We start from the raw sequence: 15,608 nt of genomic DNA on the forward strand, positions 1-15,608 counted from the left end.
TTTTAAATATACAGTTCAGTAGCATTAAGCACATTTACACTGTTATACAGCCATCACCACCACGTACCTCCAGAATGTTTTTTCATCTTTTCAAACTGAAATTCTGTACCCGTGAAAGAATAAGTCCCAACTCCACTCATCGCCCCCTCCCAACCCCTGGTAACTACTATTCGATTCTCTTTCTCTATGAGTTTGACTATTGTAGGTACCTCATAAAAGTGGAATTAAACAATATTATCCTTCTGGGCCTGCCTTATTTCACTTAGCATAATGCCTTCAAGATTTATCTGTATTAGTTACTGTAGTGATTTGCTGAATCCTTTGAAGTGCTTGCTCAAGACAGTGTTCTGGCCCTTTAAGAAATGAGGTTCAATCACTTGTCCAAGTTCCACAGACAGCTGCTAAATGAGAGAAAGCATTCAGGAAGGGCAGTCCTCGGTGAGTGAAACAGATAGAGCCTGGAGGCAGGCACAGAGACGTGAAACGCATTTTCTGCCTAGTTGGAAAGTCACTTGAAAAGAAAAAGGAATGAGAAACGAGACAGAGAGAGAGAGAAAGAAAGACAGAGACAGACAGATGCACTAAGAGGGCCCAGATTGGTGAGAAGAACTACGCAGACAAGGTTATTAACAGGTATATCCTATAAATTAATTGGTATACAATGGTGTCCGTGAGACCCGATACTATTAACATACCTTGGGGCACAGAGTAGAGAAAGCAAATAGGTAAAAGGTACACATTTACACTGCTATTTGAGAAATACTTTATTGCACTTGAGATTTATTTTTATTTCATAGAGTTACCGCCAGGAGTATTTTACAGCTTTCAAGTCAGAAGGGAAGTTATCTGAGATATGTTCTGTTGTAGGGAAGAAAAGCCTAAATTTTTAAAAACATCAGTCCCCTGGTCTATATCCAATGTCTGACCCTGGGGCGAGGCCAGATAATGCTTCTGAGAGAAGGTGGTTTGAGCGAGGCTTGAAGTAGGACTTAGCCAGGTAGGGCAGGAGAGAGAGGGCATTCCGGCCAAAGAGAACATCTTCTTTTGACCCGGACAATGCTTACTGGCTATTTACTATTCAGCTCAGTGTCTTTTACAAGAGGCTTTCTGCGGCAGCTTTAAAACATGACCCCAAGACTTTCTGACACTTTTCCATGGAAAGGTGGACTTGACGTCCCATCCCCTTGAACTGGTCTCTGTGATGGCTTGGCCAAACGAATATGACAGACCTAAATCCATGCTGGTTTCTGCCCCCGGCCTCGAGAAACTGGCAGCCTCAGCTCCCGGTCCCCCGGAACTCAGCCATTACGCTGTAAAAAAGCCCAAACTGCCCCATGGAGAGGCCCACGTGAAGGGACACTGACGGCCAGCACCTTTTTGCCAAGCATGTGAGTGAACCCACCTGCAAGTTGACCCTCCAGCGGCCAGTCGGCCTGCCCCAGCTGATATCGCGAGAAGCAGAGGCCAACAGTGCGCACTGACCTTGCTTGGGTGGCAGATTCACGTGCAAAACTCTTCTAAGCCATTAAGGTTGGGGCTGATTTGTGATGCAAAGGGTCACCAGAACACCTACCCTGGTCCTCCCCATAACATATTCCGGGGGTACCCCTCCTCTGGGAGACCAAAGGACTCTGTACTCACCTTAATTATCCCCGATCTCCTCGACTAGATCTCCCTGTTGTCCTGCCCCTAGTCTCTCCACTATCCAGTCCCCTTGGGGGCCAAGTATGGCTCTTATCAACCTGTGGATCCTCAAACCTTCTACCGAGTGTATACATTACATGAATATAAAAATTTCTTTGAGGTCACGGGTGGGAAAGGAATTTAGAGTTGTCTAATCAGTTCCATGGCTGCATCCAAACAACGACCATTGTTTTCTACTCTAAAACAGAAAATGTCGACACTTTCCCCCAGCCAATAAAAATACTCCCCATGCTCATTCCAGGTTTCAAAACTGCAACATACAACACTTTTCCAGCCATTGGTGAAACTACTGTAAAAACTAAAAATAGCATTTATGGAGTAAATCATTGGGAAGAATGCCTGGTCAAGCAGTTCATAAATATCCAGGTCTCATTCTATTTGGGGCCATAGCCTTGAACTGAATCCAATATTGAATTGTTGAATTGAGAGCAAAGGATTGAAGTGAAATGTGGTCAGCTCTTGAGAGGAGGTGAAATGCTGCTTTCTGCAGAGAATAACTTTTTCTGTAACTCCCAAGGAATAATATATTTATTTTGAAAGATGTTGGGGGTGAACAGAAATTAGAAAGGAGAAACAAAAACCTTTAGAGAACTTAAAGATTACATTTATAAAGACTCAGATCATTGTTAAGTCATAATAATAATAATATTGAATAGTCAAGTTGCTAATAGACCTCTCAAGGACAGCCATGGACACAGGAGCAAACAAAAGTAATTTGTTGCTTTCTCACTATCAGGAAATAGATACTCTTCCATCTTGACTAATATGATCTCCAGTGGGAATGATTTATTTCTCTCACATTCATGAAACTCTCTTTCATAACCAGGTGTAATGGCTTCTTTTACCTCTATGGGGAATGGCTGATTTATGCATAGACCTTTGCTCAATAACCTTTCTTCAAAGATTGATGCCGTTAAAAATGAAAAAAGATGGGAACTTTCTGACATTTTATTTTACTGTAATTTAGAAAACCATGTAAACTGCAAATGGACCTCATGTGGAGTGAAAATCACACACGGATGACCTAAATTATTTTGAATACTATTCATCGTTGACTAATAACTGAAATGCTTTATTATCAGAATTATGAAAGACACGAGAGAGCCACTAACAAAGTTCGTTTCAAAAATAATTTGTAAATACAAGACCGAACATCCTTTTATTTGATCTCCCCAATGCACGCTTCTAGAATTTTCCACCCACAAGTGGGGGTATCGCTACCCACCACATGGAGGAGTATTGTTTTTTTGTTTGTTGGTTTTTGTTTTTGTTTTGTTTTTGACTAGAAAGTCTCCTGTTAAAGACCACTAACCCTCAAGGAGAAAGAAAGAAACAAGCAAACAAAAAACCTTCAAGGTTGGAAGAAGGAAGGAAGAGAAAGCGACATGAAATTCTTTGACTTTTTCTGTGCTGAAACTTTTCTGGACCTTTTTTGCTATTCTTGTTTGGCAAAGAAGGCCTGAAATTATATAGATCTTGTCTAAGTTCCTATGGAGATCAAAGAAAGTAAGTGAATAGTCCCAGCATTCTGTTTTCAGTGCCACTGCCTCATAGGTTACATTTAAAACAACTTTATTAATTTTATTAACATAGCTATAAAGCCATTGATGTGGCTTCCAATGTCAGTCAGACGGGGAAAAAAACAAACTGCTTTTACTGACGTGTATTTCCGGGAGTCTTAACACGTGGTGTCTGATTCAAAGAGAAGGGCATGTCAGCCAATGTTTTTCCTTCAAGGAGGGCACGATGAAAGATCAAATATCTCCTTTTAATTTTCAGTGTAGTATGTTTATTTTCAAGAATGGGGATGTTGAGGTTTGTAACTGAAAAATTTAGTCTTTCAAACATGTCAGCATTGACACTTAAGAACTAAAATCTGTCGAAGGTTATTAACCTGTTCTTGGTTAGGGAAGACAAAGCTTTTTGTTTCTTTTGTTTTTTATTTTATTTTTTAATTTTTTTAATGTTTATTTATTTTTGAGATAGAGGGAGAAAGAGAGAGAGAGAGAGATGGAATGACCAAACAGGGGAAGGGCAGAGAAAGAGGGAGACAGAATCCCAAGAAGTCTCCGTACCGTCAGCACAGAGCCCGATATGGGGCTTGAACCCACGAACCATGAGATCATGACCTGAGCTGAAAACACGAGTGGGACGCTTAAAACGACTGAGCCACCCAGGCGCCCCTGTTTTGTTTTATTAAATCAGAGTTCCAACACACATGTGCCAGTACCTCAGACAGCTTCATTGATCTATTCATTCTTCTTAAATAGTTCCTAACACATCAAATGAAGATTGTGCCTAGAAAGATTCTACAGTGAAATAAACAATACAAAAGTTTATTAATAAAATATGTATGTATATGTATAAGGCACATACACATCTATGTAGAGAGTCAGATATGTATACACCTGATAATACTAATGATATAATAACACTAGCCCTGTCTACTGGTTTCTTATTATGTATCCAATACCGTTCTACATACTTCACACATATTAATCACATCACCATCACAACCTGACGAGATGAGGCAGGCACTATCATTACCCCTGATTTATAGCTGCATAAACTGAGGGCAATCAAGAAATGTGTCCATGGTCAGTAAGTATCAGAATCAAGATTTAAACCCAGGCAGTCAGGCTTCAAAGCCCACCCTATTAAAAACTACCCTCTCTAGCCTCTCAGATAAAATACAGAAAACACTAAACTTCATTTCAAGTGCAGAGAAACTCATATGGAAATGGAGAGGAAGACAAGATGTCTTCCAGCGTGGGCACTCAGGGAAGAAGGGAGGATGTGAATACAGCTTTCCTGGAAAAGTAGATAGCATGAGGGTAAACTGAGATGCGGAAAAGGAATCCCAGGACAAGATACAAGGTCATCAAAAGAAGAAAAGTAGGCTGGCTAGCTATGCACTTTAGTGGGAGTCGAGGGTGGGCGGAGAGGAAAAATAAGAAATAAGATTAGAATTCGAGGTCGGGAGCCAATTCTAGAAGGCCAGGTGAAGGAATGTGCAGAATATTCTGAAGGGTTTGAGAAGTCATAAAAGGCGCTTGAACAGAAGAACCATATATTCTTTCATTCATCTGACAGCTATTTCTTGAGCACCTATCATGTGCTGGGTACTGTCTTGGGCGATGGGAATATACAAGTGAATAAGGTAGAAAAAATCTCCAGGTTGGACTGGAGCAGTACAATAGGCAGAAAGGAGTGGCGAACAGTAATGGTACTAAAAGCATGAATTTGAGTAGTAGTTAGGAACCTGGAAAGAAAGTAATGGGGGCAAAGGATTGGGGGAGGGGGTAAAATTGATCTTGAACATGAACTAGAAGGTGAGGCAAGTGAAGAGATGGAGAAAGGTCTATTTGGTTTAAAATTGGACTGGAATTGAAATTCAATAGTGACACCATTGAATGGTGAGAATGATATTAAGGAAGACAGAAAAGACAGCCCAGAGTGAGTCCTCAGGTAAAGAAAAGACGGAAGAATGAGTAGACAGAGGTAGGAGAAAATCAGCAGAATATGATATCCCAGAAAGTCCAAAGATGAGACATTTTCCCAAAAATTGTAGGGGGCAACAGTCACAAACTATCCAGAGATTTCTAGGGCAGGTAAGCGAAAGATTTGAGACATGCTTTTGGTTACCCTGGGTGTTTGCCTGGAAGGCTGAGTCACTTTAGAGCAAGGGGTAGGGGAATAAGATGAGTTGAAGGTACAGAAGGTCAAGCTTAAGGTCCAAGATCTGACTCCTCTGTATGGAGCGGTGTGACTTAGCAGAAGTCACCCCACCTCTCAAAGCTTTGATTTTCTTTCACCTGTAAGAAGGGTAAGATGACAGTACCTTATACAAGCAAAGCACCCAGTACATTGCCTGGCACACAGTAATACAGTAAAACCTTGGAAGGCGAGTAACTTGTTCTGTGAGTGTTCTGCAAGATGAGCAAATGTTCCTTTTTAAATTTTGTTTAATGTTTATTTATTTTTGAGAGAGATAGTACGAGAGGTGGAGGGGCAGAGAGGGAGGAAAACACAGAATTCGAAGCAGGCTCTGGGCTCTGAGCTGTCAGCCCAGAGCCCCATGTGGGGCTTGAACCCAGGGACCGCGAGACCATGACCGGGGCTGAAGTCAGATGGTTAACCGACTGAGCCATCCAGGCGCCCAAGATGAGCGAACCTTTCAAATACATTTTAACTTGATAAACGAGCGGTGTCTCGCCATACAAGTAGTACACGATGCAGAACATCACATAACCACAACCGAGCCAAAGGTTCTTGAAATTTGCTTTGATATACAAGTGCTTTGAATTACAAACGTGTTGATAGAACAAAGCACGCTTGCAAACCAAGGTTTTACCATATTTTTTTTTAAAAAGTGAGCTGCTATTATTATCTATCCTAAAAATTAGATAAATATGTCATGTTATCAATCCTAGAAAACTAAACATTTATTTCATAGGCTTTTATTTTATTTTATTTTATTTTATTTTATTTTATTTTTTCAACGTTTATTTATTTTTGGGACAGAGAGAGACAGAGCATGAACGGGGGAGGGGCAGAGAGAGAGGGAGACACAGAATCGGAAACAGGCTCCAGGCTCTGAGCCATCAGCCCAGAGCCCGACGCGGGGCTCGAACTCGCGGGGCTCGAACTCACGGACCGCGAGATCGTGACCTGGCTGAAGTCGGACACTTAACCGACTGCTCCACCCAGGCGCCCCCATAGGCTTTTATTTTTAATTATTTCCCTCCTAATCTGGTGTGATAAAACTCAAATTAGTTAATTTGCGAGAGCTACGTTATGGAACCTCTTTGATTTTACCCTCCTCAATTGAAAATAAAAATGATAATAGTGCCAAAGCAGAGATTTGCAGGGAGGATATGAGCAAATGAAAGTAAAAGTGCCTTGTCAGTTACAAACAAAGAAAAATTTAGCTCTGATTATTCTCATTAATTAATATAAATTTGATTCACTGATGGTAAAGTGTACAATATTAGTTTTATACATGCAGTTTGACTTTTGTCTAATGGTAATTCCTATCATGAATAAGGATCTTTCACGTGAAGAAAGCTTTTTTGAAGAGCTCTTCTATTTATGACCTTTTAAGAGCCTCACCAAAGCTCTGTGAGGAATAAAAGGCAGCGGTTATATGTGGCTATCAAAATTGACTTTTCAGTATGCACAGACGCACAGGGTCCCCTTTCCTACGTGGGTCTTTCTTTTGGTTTGTATATATGAAATTAGAGGATCCCCTAAGTGAATTACCAAGTTATTCAAGTGAGCGCTGTCCTTATACCATTGTAGATAATAGCTAACTGCAATGGCAATATCCAGAGAAGTAGGTTCTAACGCTTGCAATACATTCAAGTAACATGTTAACATACATAGGAGACCACGGTAACATGGTCCAGAATGTTATAACCCCTATAGCCAAGTGACTACACTCGTTGCATTAAATTCTTTTTTCATCGTTAGACCAAAATGAATTCTTACTTCCTATATTTAGTCTTCCTTTGTATGGGAGCTAAAACACGAGTCTTGAACATTCGTCCTCGTTAACTCCTTCTTCTACTAAAAGTTTAATTACTTTCACTATTTTGGGGGATGATCTCTGGGTCCAAACCTGGAACATAATACAGTTCTGAATATAGTAAGACGACAAGCATGTGGCTCTTGAATCTGTCCCTGAGTCCTACCATTCACAGTACTGTAAACATGTATGACCTTTTTATAGTAGCTACCTGAGAATAAAAGGGAAAAAAATAAAATTTTCCAGGTTCATGTAAGAGAAGTAACAGAATTTCCTTAGTGGGAAGTTTTTCAAGATCTTGGTTACATTGCCCATTAACTTTTATTTTTCCCTAGGTATGAGTTTTACACCATAGTGCTGCTAGTTCTTTGCCTTTTTTCGAGGTTAAACCATTAAAAGCATCCCTATAGACATGCCCCTTGTAAGAATATAGAAAATGGCACCACTTAATACCAATTCTAGGCTACAGTAAGTGGTATTTTGGTGACCTTTAGGTGTATTTCTGAATGGACCACAGAGAAATTCAAGTAACGATGACAGAGATTTATGTGTAATATCATGTATTTCTTTGGCTGCCGTGTTGATGTCCTTCAATTCTATATCTTCAACCTAGAACATATGTCTGCTCCAAATTTTAGATCCACATTCACAACTGCTTCAAAGGAGGTGATATTTATACCTCTGTGACTCACGGACACCTCAAAACTGACCACATTTTTGACTTCTCTTCCCACAACTTCTTCCCCTCTTGAATTCTCTGACTCCATGAAGGCACTCAGTCATGCCAAGTGGTAAGCAGTCAGTGACTCCTCATCATATCTCATATTCTTCCTCACCTCTGCTTCCCATAACATACATGAGAATGTTGACTTTACCTCCAAATAGCTCACACATCTGTCTCATTTGTTCAACCTCAGCACCTTGCTTATTATTTCTTACTTGGAATAATACAGAAAGAACTTTCTGATGTTCCTGGACAGGTTCTATGTCTTTCCAATTAATTCTCTCAACTACCAGACTGATTTAAAAAAAAAAAAAATTAAGTGTGGTTATTCTACTTCCTTGCTTAAAACTATGCCGTGACTTCCCATAGACTAGAAAGTCCAAACTATTTAAAAAAATTTTTCTTAATGTTTATTTTTTGAGAGACAGAGTGCAAGCGGGGGAGGGGCAGAGGGCGAGGGAGACACAGAGTCCGAAGCCGGCTCCAGGCTCTGAGCTGTCAGCACAGAGACTGACGTGGGGCTCGAACCCACAAATCGTGAGATCACGACCTGAGCTGAAGTCGGGCGCTTAACCAACTGAGCCACCCAGGTGCCCCTCAAGTCCAAACTCTTAAAGGCAGGTGGCAAGAGGGACAGAAAGGCAGCTTACACATAGTGAGCCCTCAGAGTCCAACACTCTGCCCCTCTAGTGGAAATTTTACATGCATCCTATTATTTAATCTTCACAAAATCATGTGAATTTGTATAGAAAAATAAAATTAAGACTTAGAGGTTAGGCAACAAATGGTAGGATAAGTGGTCTTTGTGCCTATAAGGCCCATACTCTATTTACTGGACCCTGCTGTTTTTCTACATAATTTAACCCCAGCTGACCTTTCCAATGTCCATTCTTACAACTATACCCCAGTCATACAGAAGTACCTTCAGATTCTCAAACTGCCACAACGTCCAGGACTTTGAACACGCTATTGCCTCCGCCAAAAATTCTCTTTTCAACTCTGTGTATGTAGCTAAGTCCTAACACACTCTTCCAACATTCTCTGAGCAGAACTTTTCAACGTTGGCTAGACATGAGAATCACGGACAGGACATGCCGCCATCAATCCAATTTGAATGTCCAGGAGATGGAACCAAGGAAGTAGCATTTCTTAAAAAAGCTCCTCCAATATAGAAGGAGAATGGGAAAACACTGTTCTGTGTGAGTTTCATGACCTCTCCGAAAGTCTTAAGCTTAATCATCCGTTTTCCCTAGACTAGACCTGGTCTGGCCCCTGTACTATACCACTCATCACGCTACTATAATTTGCCTCAGCATATGTATTTTCACCTCTGGAATATAAGTACTCCAAAGGCAGATATCATATTCTAACAGAGGCTTCTGAGTGTATTCAGTGGGCATATTCTCATTCTCTCTCTCTCTTTCTTTCTCTCTCTCACACACACAGCTGAAATCAAAGTTTCATAAAACAATACTACTCTTACTCATGACTGATGGACTCTGTTATTTCCTATTCTATTCTGTTAATTTTGATCCTTTCTATTTAAAAATTGTGATGCTAAGTAAAATAAATCTGACAGAGAAAGACAAATACTACGCGATCTCTCTTATATGTGAAATCTAAAACACAAAACAAAATTAGCTCGCAGATACAGAGAACAGATTGGTGGTTATCAGAGGTAAGGGGTGGAAGAAAAGAATGAACTGAGGGTTTTGGGTTAAAATAGATTAACTAAAAGTAAAAAAAACACACACAATAAAATGTGCATTGATACTCATTAAATTGATTACACAACCTAATACTTTGAACTGTGTTTGAAAAGCATCTGTGTAATAATGTTTACGTTAGTCCTAACGCCATGCTAAGCACTTAACAGGTGCTTACAACAGATTTCATGGATTAATCAAAGTCCCTAAGGAAATAATATATATAAAAGTTTTACATATCCAAAACAGCAGGCAGTCATAACCAGGCAAAAGAAAAACATCAAGATTAAGCTTCACATTCTTTAGACAACGAAGTAGAAAGATTAAAAAAACCAAAAAACAAAAAACATAAAACTCAGTTCAAATTATAGCAACAGAAATGAATACACAGAGGGTTTCCTTTTCTTAGAATTAGGGATCCTCAGATTACCTCTCTATTCTTAGATGTCCCAAGAAAGATGACAATCCAATTTATTCAGAATACTAATTGTGTTACTAAGATTGCATTCTTCCTTCTTCCTTTGGAAATAACCAGTGGGCCAAGATTTTTTTTGTGAAACACAGTGAAAGAGCTATTTCCCAAATTTCAATAATCGAAATAGCATTCGAAATCTAAGCTCTCTTAATCAATTTACAGGTGCACTCTGATGTACGATTCAAAGTTTATCAAACTAGCCTCTCCGGAAATGTTTTGCTTAGTAGAAGAGAATTTTTATGATGGGGGTGGGGAGGAGATACGGGTAAAACAAATGAGCTTAGAGAAGAAACTGAATTTAGGGGCACCTGGGTGGCTCAGTCAATTAAGTGTCTGACTCCTGATTTCGGTTCAGGTCTTGATCTCAGGGCTCGTGAGTGCGAGCCGGTGTCCAAGCACTACTTGGGATTCTCTCCCTTCTCTCTCTGCCCCTTCCCCACTTGTGTACTCTCTCTCAAAATAAATAGACATCAAAAAAAAAAAAATAAGCTGAGTTTATAGCTATGACCTGAGATAAGACCCAGTTCAAAGATAAAGGAACCTCAAATATTAATTGTTCCGTAGTTTCTCGTGCTGAGAAAAAGATCCTTATTACACCTTTATGGTCATCTCTCCCCACCATATACCCCTACCTACACACCTTCTTTACAAGCTGGTATTACAACGATCTCTTAGAGGTGCTTAGAGAACCAGTCAAGATTGGTGGAAATCTTGTGAAATATTAGCAAAGATACAGAGGCCCCGTTTTCAATTGGTTACCCATGGTTTTATGTTAGAACCCAGAACGGAGGATATCTTTATGAATTCTCTGGGGCCCAAAGCAGAAATGTTTTGGACACAGTAACACTCTGATTCAATTATGGATATAGTTCTTCATTTAAAGGAGAAGTTTGCAACGTAAGAATTCTCAAACTGTCACCCCTCAGGGTTCTATATGATGTTCTACAAAAATACATTGCTTCTAGGGGCGCCTGGGTGGCTCAGTCCGTTAAGCGTCCGACTTCACCTCAGGTCATGATCTCATAGTTCGTGAGTTCCAGCCCCGTGTTGGGCTCAGAGCCTGGAGCCTGCTTCGGATTCTGTGTCTCCCTCTCTCCCTCTGCCCCTCCTCCACTCTCTCTCTCTCTCTTTCTCTCTCACAAATATTTATAGATTTATATTTATAAACATGATAAAAAACCTATTGCCTTCAAAATGTCAGTCAGACTCTCGTAAATAATACTATTTATAAGAAAAATCTCCTCATCCTTAAGTATAAGGACAACTACCATGCCCTTGCTTTCCGTAAGAAAAGTAAATAAGCATTTTTTTCCAATAAAAGAGAGGAATCGTAATGGCTTTCAGAGCGAAATTACTCAGATTAATTCCATTCAGGAAGCATATGCTTCATAAAACATGTATTCTTAGAGAACCCATGAATCGTGATTATTGCTGAGAGAATTAAATATCCTAGGAAGCACACTGTAAACAACAGTGATACTCAGTCTAGCAAGAGCTTTGGGGTCGCCATATGTAGAAGAAGTGACTGACAGTCATAGAGCAAAACCTATTTGGGAAGGTTTTCGCCCCCCCCCCCGTATCCGTTCAGCAGTATTTGTACGAAGTGAAACATCAGTGCTTTGGGGTGGATGGATGTACTGGAACCTTCTGGGAGAGCTGATGTTCTGGCTAGGCATTTGGAGTTTCCTTTTTTAATACGTAGGAAGTATTTTCGCTCTACAGCATGAATCAGACAATGAACATAATGCTACCAGCTTCTTCAAACAAAGTGAAAGGCATGTCATTACACTTTTTTCCTTCACACATATTATAGAAAATTCCTTTTGTTCGAGATGTAAAAAAAAAAAAAAATCTTCAGAAGCGGGGGGGGGGGGGGGGAGCAAAGACTCCCGTTTAGCTGAAATACCGAAATTACATGTAATCTCCTAAGGTATGTGGTTATATTTGCTTTCAAGCTTGGCATTTCCATTTGTTGCTTTTAAACCCCAGTGTCTTCATTCAATTCTATCACTCGAGGTGTGCCATTAACGACAATAATCAATAGTTTCAGTAGTTGACATTTTTTTCCGTGACATCTCCAAATCTTTCATCAAAAGACTGTTATCCAGCCATCTAACTGAAAATCAGCGCTGCCTATAAATGTCATTCCTATCCAGAAAATGTAGTTTCAACCTCAGGCAACTGGAATTTATAGAAAACCCAATATTAACACAGAGGCAATGAGAAAATTGTCTGTTTTAAAATAGCGTTGGAATCTTAGGTAGTCCTATTATAGTTAAGGGGAAAATGATACGTTTAAGATGTGGGGGGATTCTAAGGGAGTTTAATATGGTTTTTAATAATAAATGCCTTTTATGAGTAATATAGCAGAAGCTAAGAAAATGCCCTTCACATAACTTCCGACTGGTTTTGAAAGAGAATTCAGAGAGCTAAATGCAAAATGTAGTTTATTCTCCATTCTTCCATAGTGAATATAGTTGAAAAACATGGCAATTTTTTCCTTTAGTGATTCAGGATCTTGCAGTTTCTCAGAATTTTCATTGTGTATTAATGCAGATAAAAATATATAGGAGATACATTGACGTACTTTCGCACAGATCAGACTTGTTCACTAATTTAAGGAGTGTTTTATTAAATATTTATTATAAAATTATCTTTTGGATTATTCTTTATTTTCAAGGGTATCTGCTAAAAAAAATCCACTTAAAGTTTTATTATTTATCTACTGCTGCTGGTGAGAATATGTGAGCCCATGTATTTATCAAAGTTCTAGGGTGGGGCACCTGGGTGGCTCAGTCAGTTAAGCTTTGACGCTTGGTTTCAGCTCAGGTCATGATCCCAGAGTCGTGGGATGGAGTCCAGGACTATGGGATTGAGCCCTACGTTAGGCTCCATGTTGGGTGTGGCGCCAGCTTGGGATTCTCTCTCTGTCCTCTTTGTCTCTCCCTCTCTGCCCCTCTCCCCCATTTGTGTTCTCTCTCCCTCTCAAAAGAAATTCTGGGGTGGCTTTATGGGTGTATAAAGGGAGAAATAAAATTTTATTTATGAAATATCATAAGTCAAATAAGTTACAGCAGAAAACTTTCTAACCATTCATCTAAGAGTGACGAAAAAAAAAATCTAACTTTGCCTTGTTTTTACATTCTGAAGCCATGGGGGTATACCTACAAAGATACAGTCAGGCGTTGCGCTAAACAAACTACTTCCGATGGTCAAACTAACTCAACACACATTGCAGAGAAGCAAGTGGGGTCTGAGGAGAATGGAACGAACAAATGAGGAATCTGAGACACTATAAATTGCTACTATCATCAACTAAGGAAAGGATACCAAGTAATCTATCAAGACAGAAACCAAAGGAGGACGGGGCGTGGGGGCGGGGGGAGAGAAGGAAAGGGAGAGGAAAAGAAACACTGCTTATTATGATTCGAGGAATTATTTTTCAACCTAGGATATCCTATCACTTTTTTCATCATAATTTACATATACAAAAAATGTAGTCCAAAAACTTGATCATCGTATTTTAACACTCTACACTTTATCTGAGGTAGTAGTAAAGTTCTTACAACAAGTCAGAAAACTCAGCTATACATAACAAAACTCCATTAGAGTTCAGAAACTTCTATCAGGCACTGAGCATAAACTTAAGGAGCCTCCTTGAACTACAGAATGTGACTCTCACCAAGACTACACTTAAAGCAAACTACCCTAAACTTCTGTTTTCACTGTCGATGCATATGAGACTTCGTAGCAATAATTTTTGTTCCTAGGAAAAACAATGGTCTGAAAATTGTCTGGTCATTAACTAGGACAAATTCACCCATCTCATTTTTCTTTGTACAGATCATGTTAGGAAGAAGGCTACAAAACGCCAGATTAACATTTCAAAATGTATTTGAAAGTAATGAAGGGAAACTGATTTAGTTAGCAACGCTAAATAAAACAGACAATTCATACAGATGCTTTCCCTGTAAAATATTAAATAAACACTCCAAAATGGCAACTTTTTCAATTTAATAAACCAATCTCCCGTTTATGTCTCTGAGCAAAGTTTCTCCCTGACCAAAGCTCTGGTTTTAAGTGCGGGTTTTTCCTGGTCCAAAATGTGCACCATTTAGAAGACTGCGATGTTAAATGAAATACTAACTGACTTTTCCTTCTCCCTCTGCCTCGTCTCCTCTTGCCCAAATGCAGAAACACATCAGGCCATGCGAAACGATGATTTCACTTTGTCCCCAGCATATCACTTACAAGAACAGATGCCATTAATTGCTCGTATGGATTATTCACAAGAGGGCCAAGCAGAAAAGCTTTACTTACTTGCCATTGTTTCATCAGCTCTCTTACTCCCTTGGAATCTTCCAGGAGCCTTTCCTTATGGGTGGCATCCTGCAGCACGTTGGCAGTTGTTTCAGCCTCTGTAAGCCAGGCAAGGAATTTCTCCAGGTCGAGGGGGAACTGCCGTAGCAATCTATGGGTTTCTTCCAGAGCAGCCTCTCGCTCACTCACTCTGCAAAGGAACAAACGTCCAGATGCACTTCTCAGTTATCGAAGGGTGTACCCAGGGACCCCCATGAAAAGAGCAAAGATAAAGGGACTACATCGTAACGTACCAACAAAGGGGTGGGTTATTGCTGAAAGTCCTCTTAAAAGCAACAGCAACTATACCTGTGTGTGCATATGTGTGTACACACACACACAGACATATACATGTACATATATACGCACATATACACACATGCCAGAAGAGCTGTTTATTCATCATGGGTGAGGTTTTTGCTGAGCGTACAGTCTTCTACAGTGTAGTTTCGGTGTTCCTACTGGATGTGTGTGTGTGTATGTGTGTGTGTGTGTACATATGTGTATATATACACATATATGTATATGCATACACACGCACACATACACACACACTCTGGACTTTGGGAAGTTCACATAAGAGCTTGCAAAAACAATCTTTTTGTAACTTGGTAGTTTTTACTGGTCATTTTTGACACCTTATTTTCATATGCTGCAAAATCGTAAAGCTCATCTTTATAGATAAAGCCCCCAAATCCCTACACCATGGTTATCTTTGACGTCACCTGAGGCAGAACATCAGGATTAGGTAGGCAAGGAAGAAGCTCAAGAAAATGCAAAGCTAAAACAGAAAGTTGAACAACGGAGGGAGCCAGACAGAGAAGGGGACTGCAGGGCAAAGGAGAATAGAAAGAAGAAAGAAAAGTAGGAAAATGACACATTTCATAGAAACCATGGCACAAAATATCATTTTGCATAACGCTACTGTGTTCTGCAAGTTCCAACTATGGTGTTAGCTTTATATTGCATTATCTGATGCTCACACAACTTGGAATATTCTCCTCAAGAAAAATCTCATGTGTAAGGGAAAAAGTAGAGCCTAAAAACCTGACAGATCTGGGTTCAAATCCCACTATTCCCTCCCGACTGTACACTCTGTATCAGGTTACTCAA

General features: G+C 39.8%; 1 protein-coding gene across 16 annotated transcripts in view; it reads right to left on the bottom strand.

Annotated features, from left to right (window-relative positions):
* Positions 1-15,608, bottom strand: part of DMD (dystrophin) — a 2,092,562-nt gene that overhangs the window by 464,846 nt on the left and 1,612,108 nt on the right. For all 16 annotated transcript variants that reach the window (XM_053201917.1, XM_053201921.1, XM_053201923.1 and 13 more), the window contains one exon: positions 14,457-14,646. In XM_053201917.1, the coding sequence (XP_053057892.1) occupies positions 14,457-14,646 (190 nt within the window). The remainder of the gene's footprint in view (positions 1-14,456; positions 14,647-15,608) is intronic.

The sequence above is a fragment of the Acinonyx jubatus genome, chromosome X, assembly GCF_027475565.1.
Source record: "Acinonyx jubatus isolate Ajub_Pintada_27869175 chromosome X, VMU_Ajub_asm_v1.0, whole genome shotgun sequence".
Lineage (NCBI taxonomy): Eukaryota > Metazoa > Chordata > Mammalia > Carnivora > Felidae > Acinonyx > Acinonyx jubatus.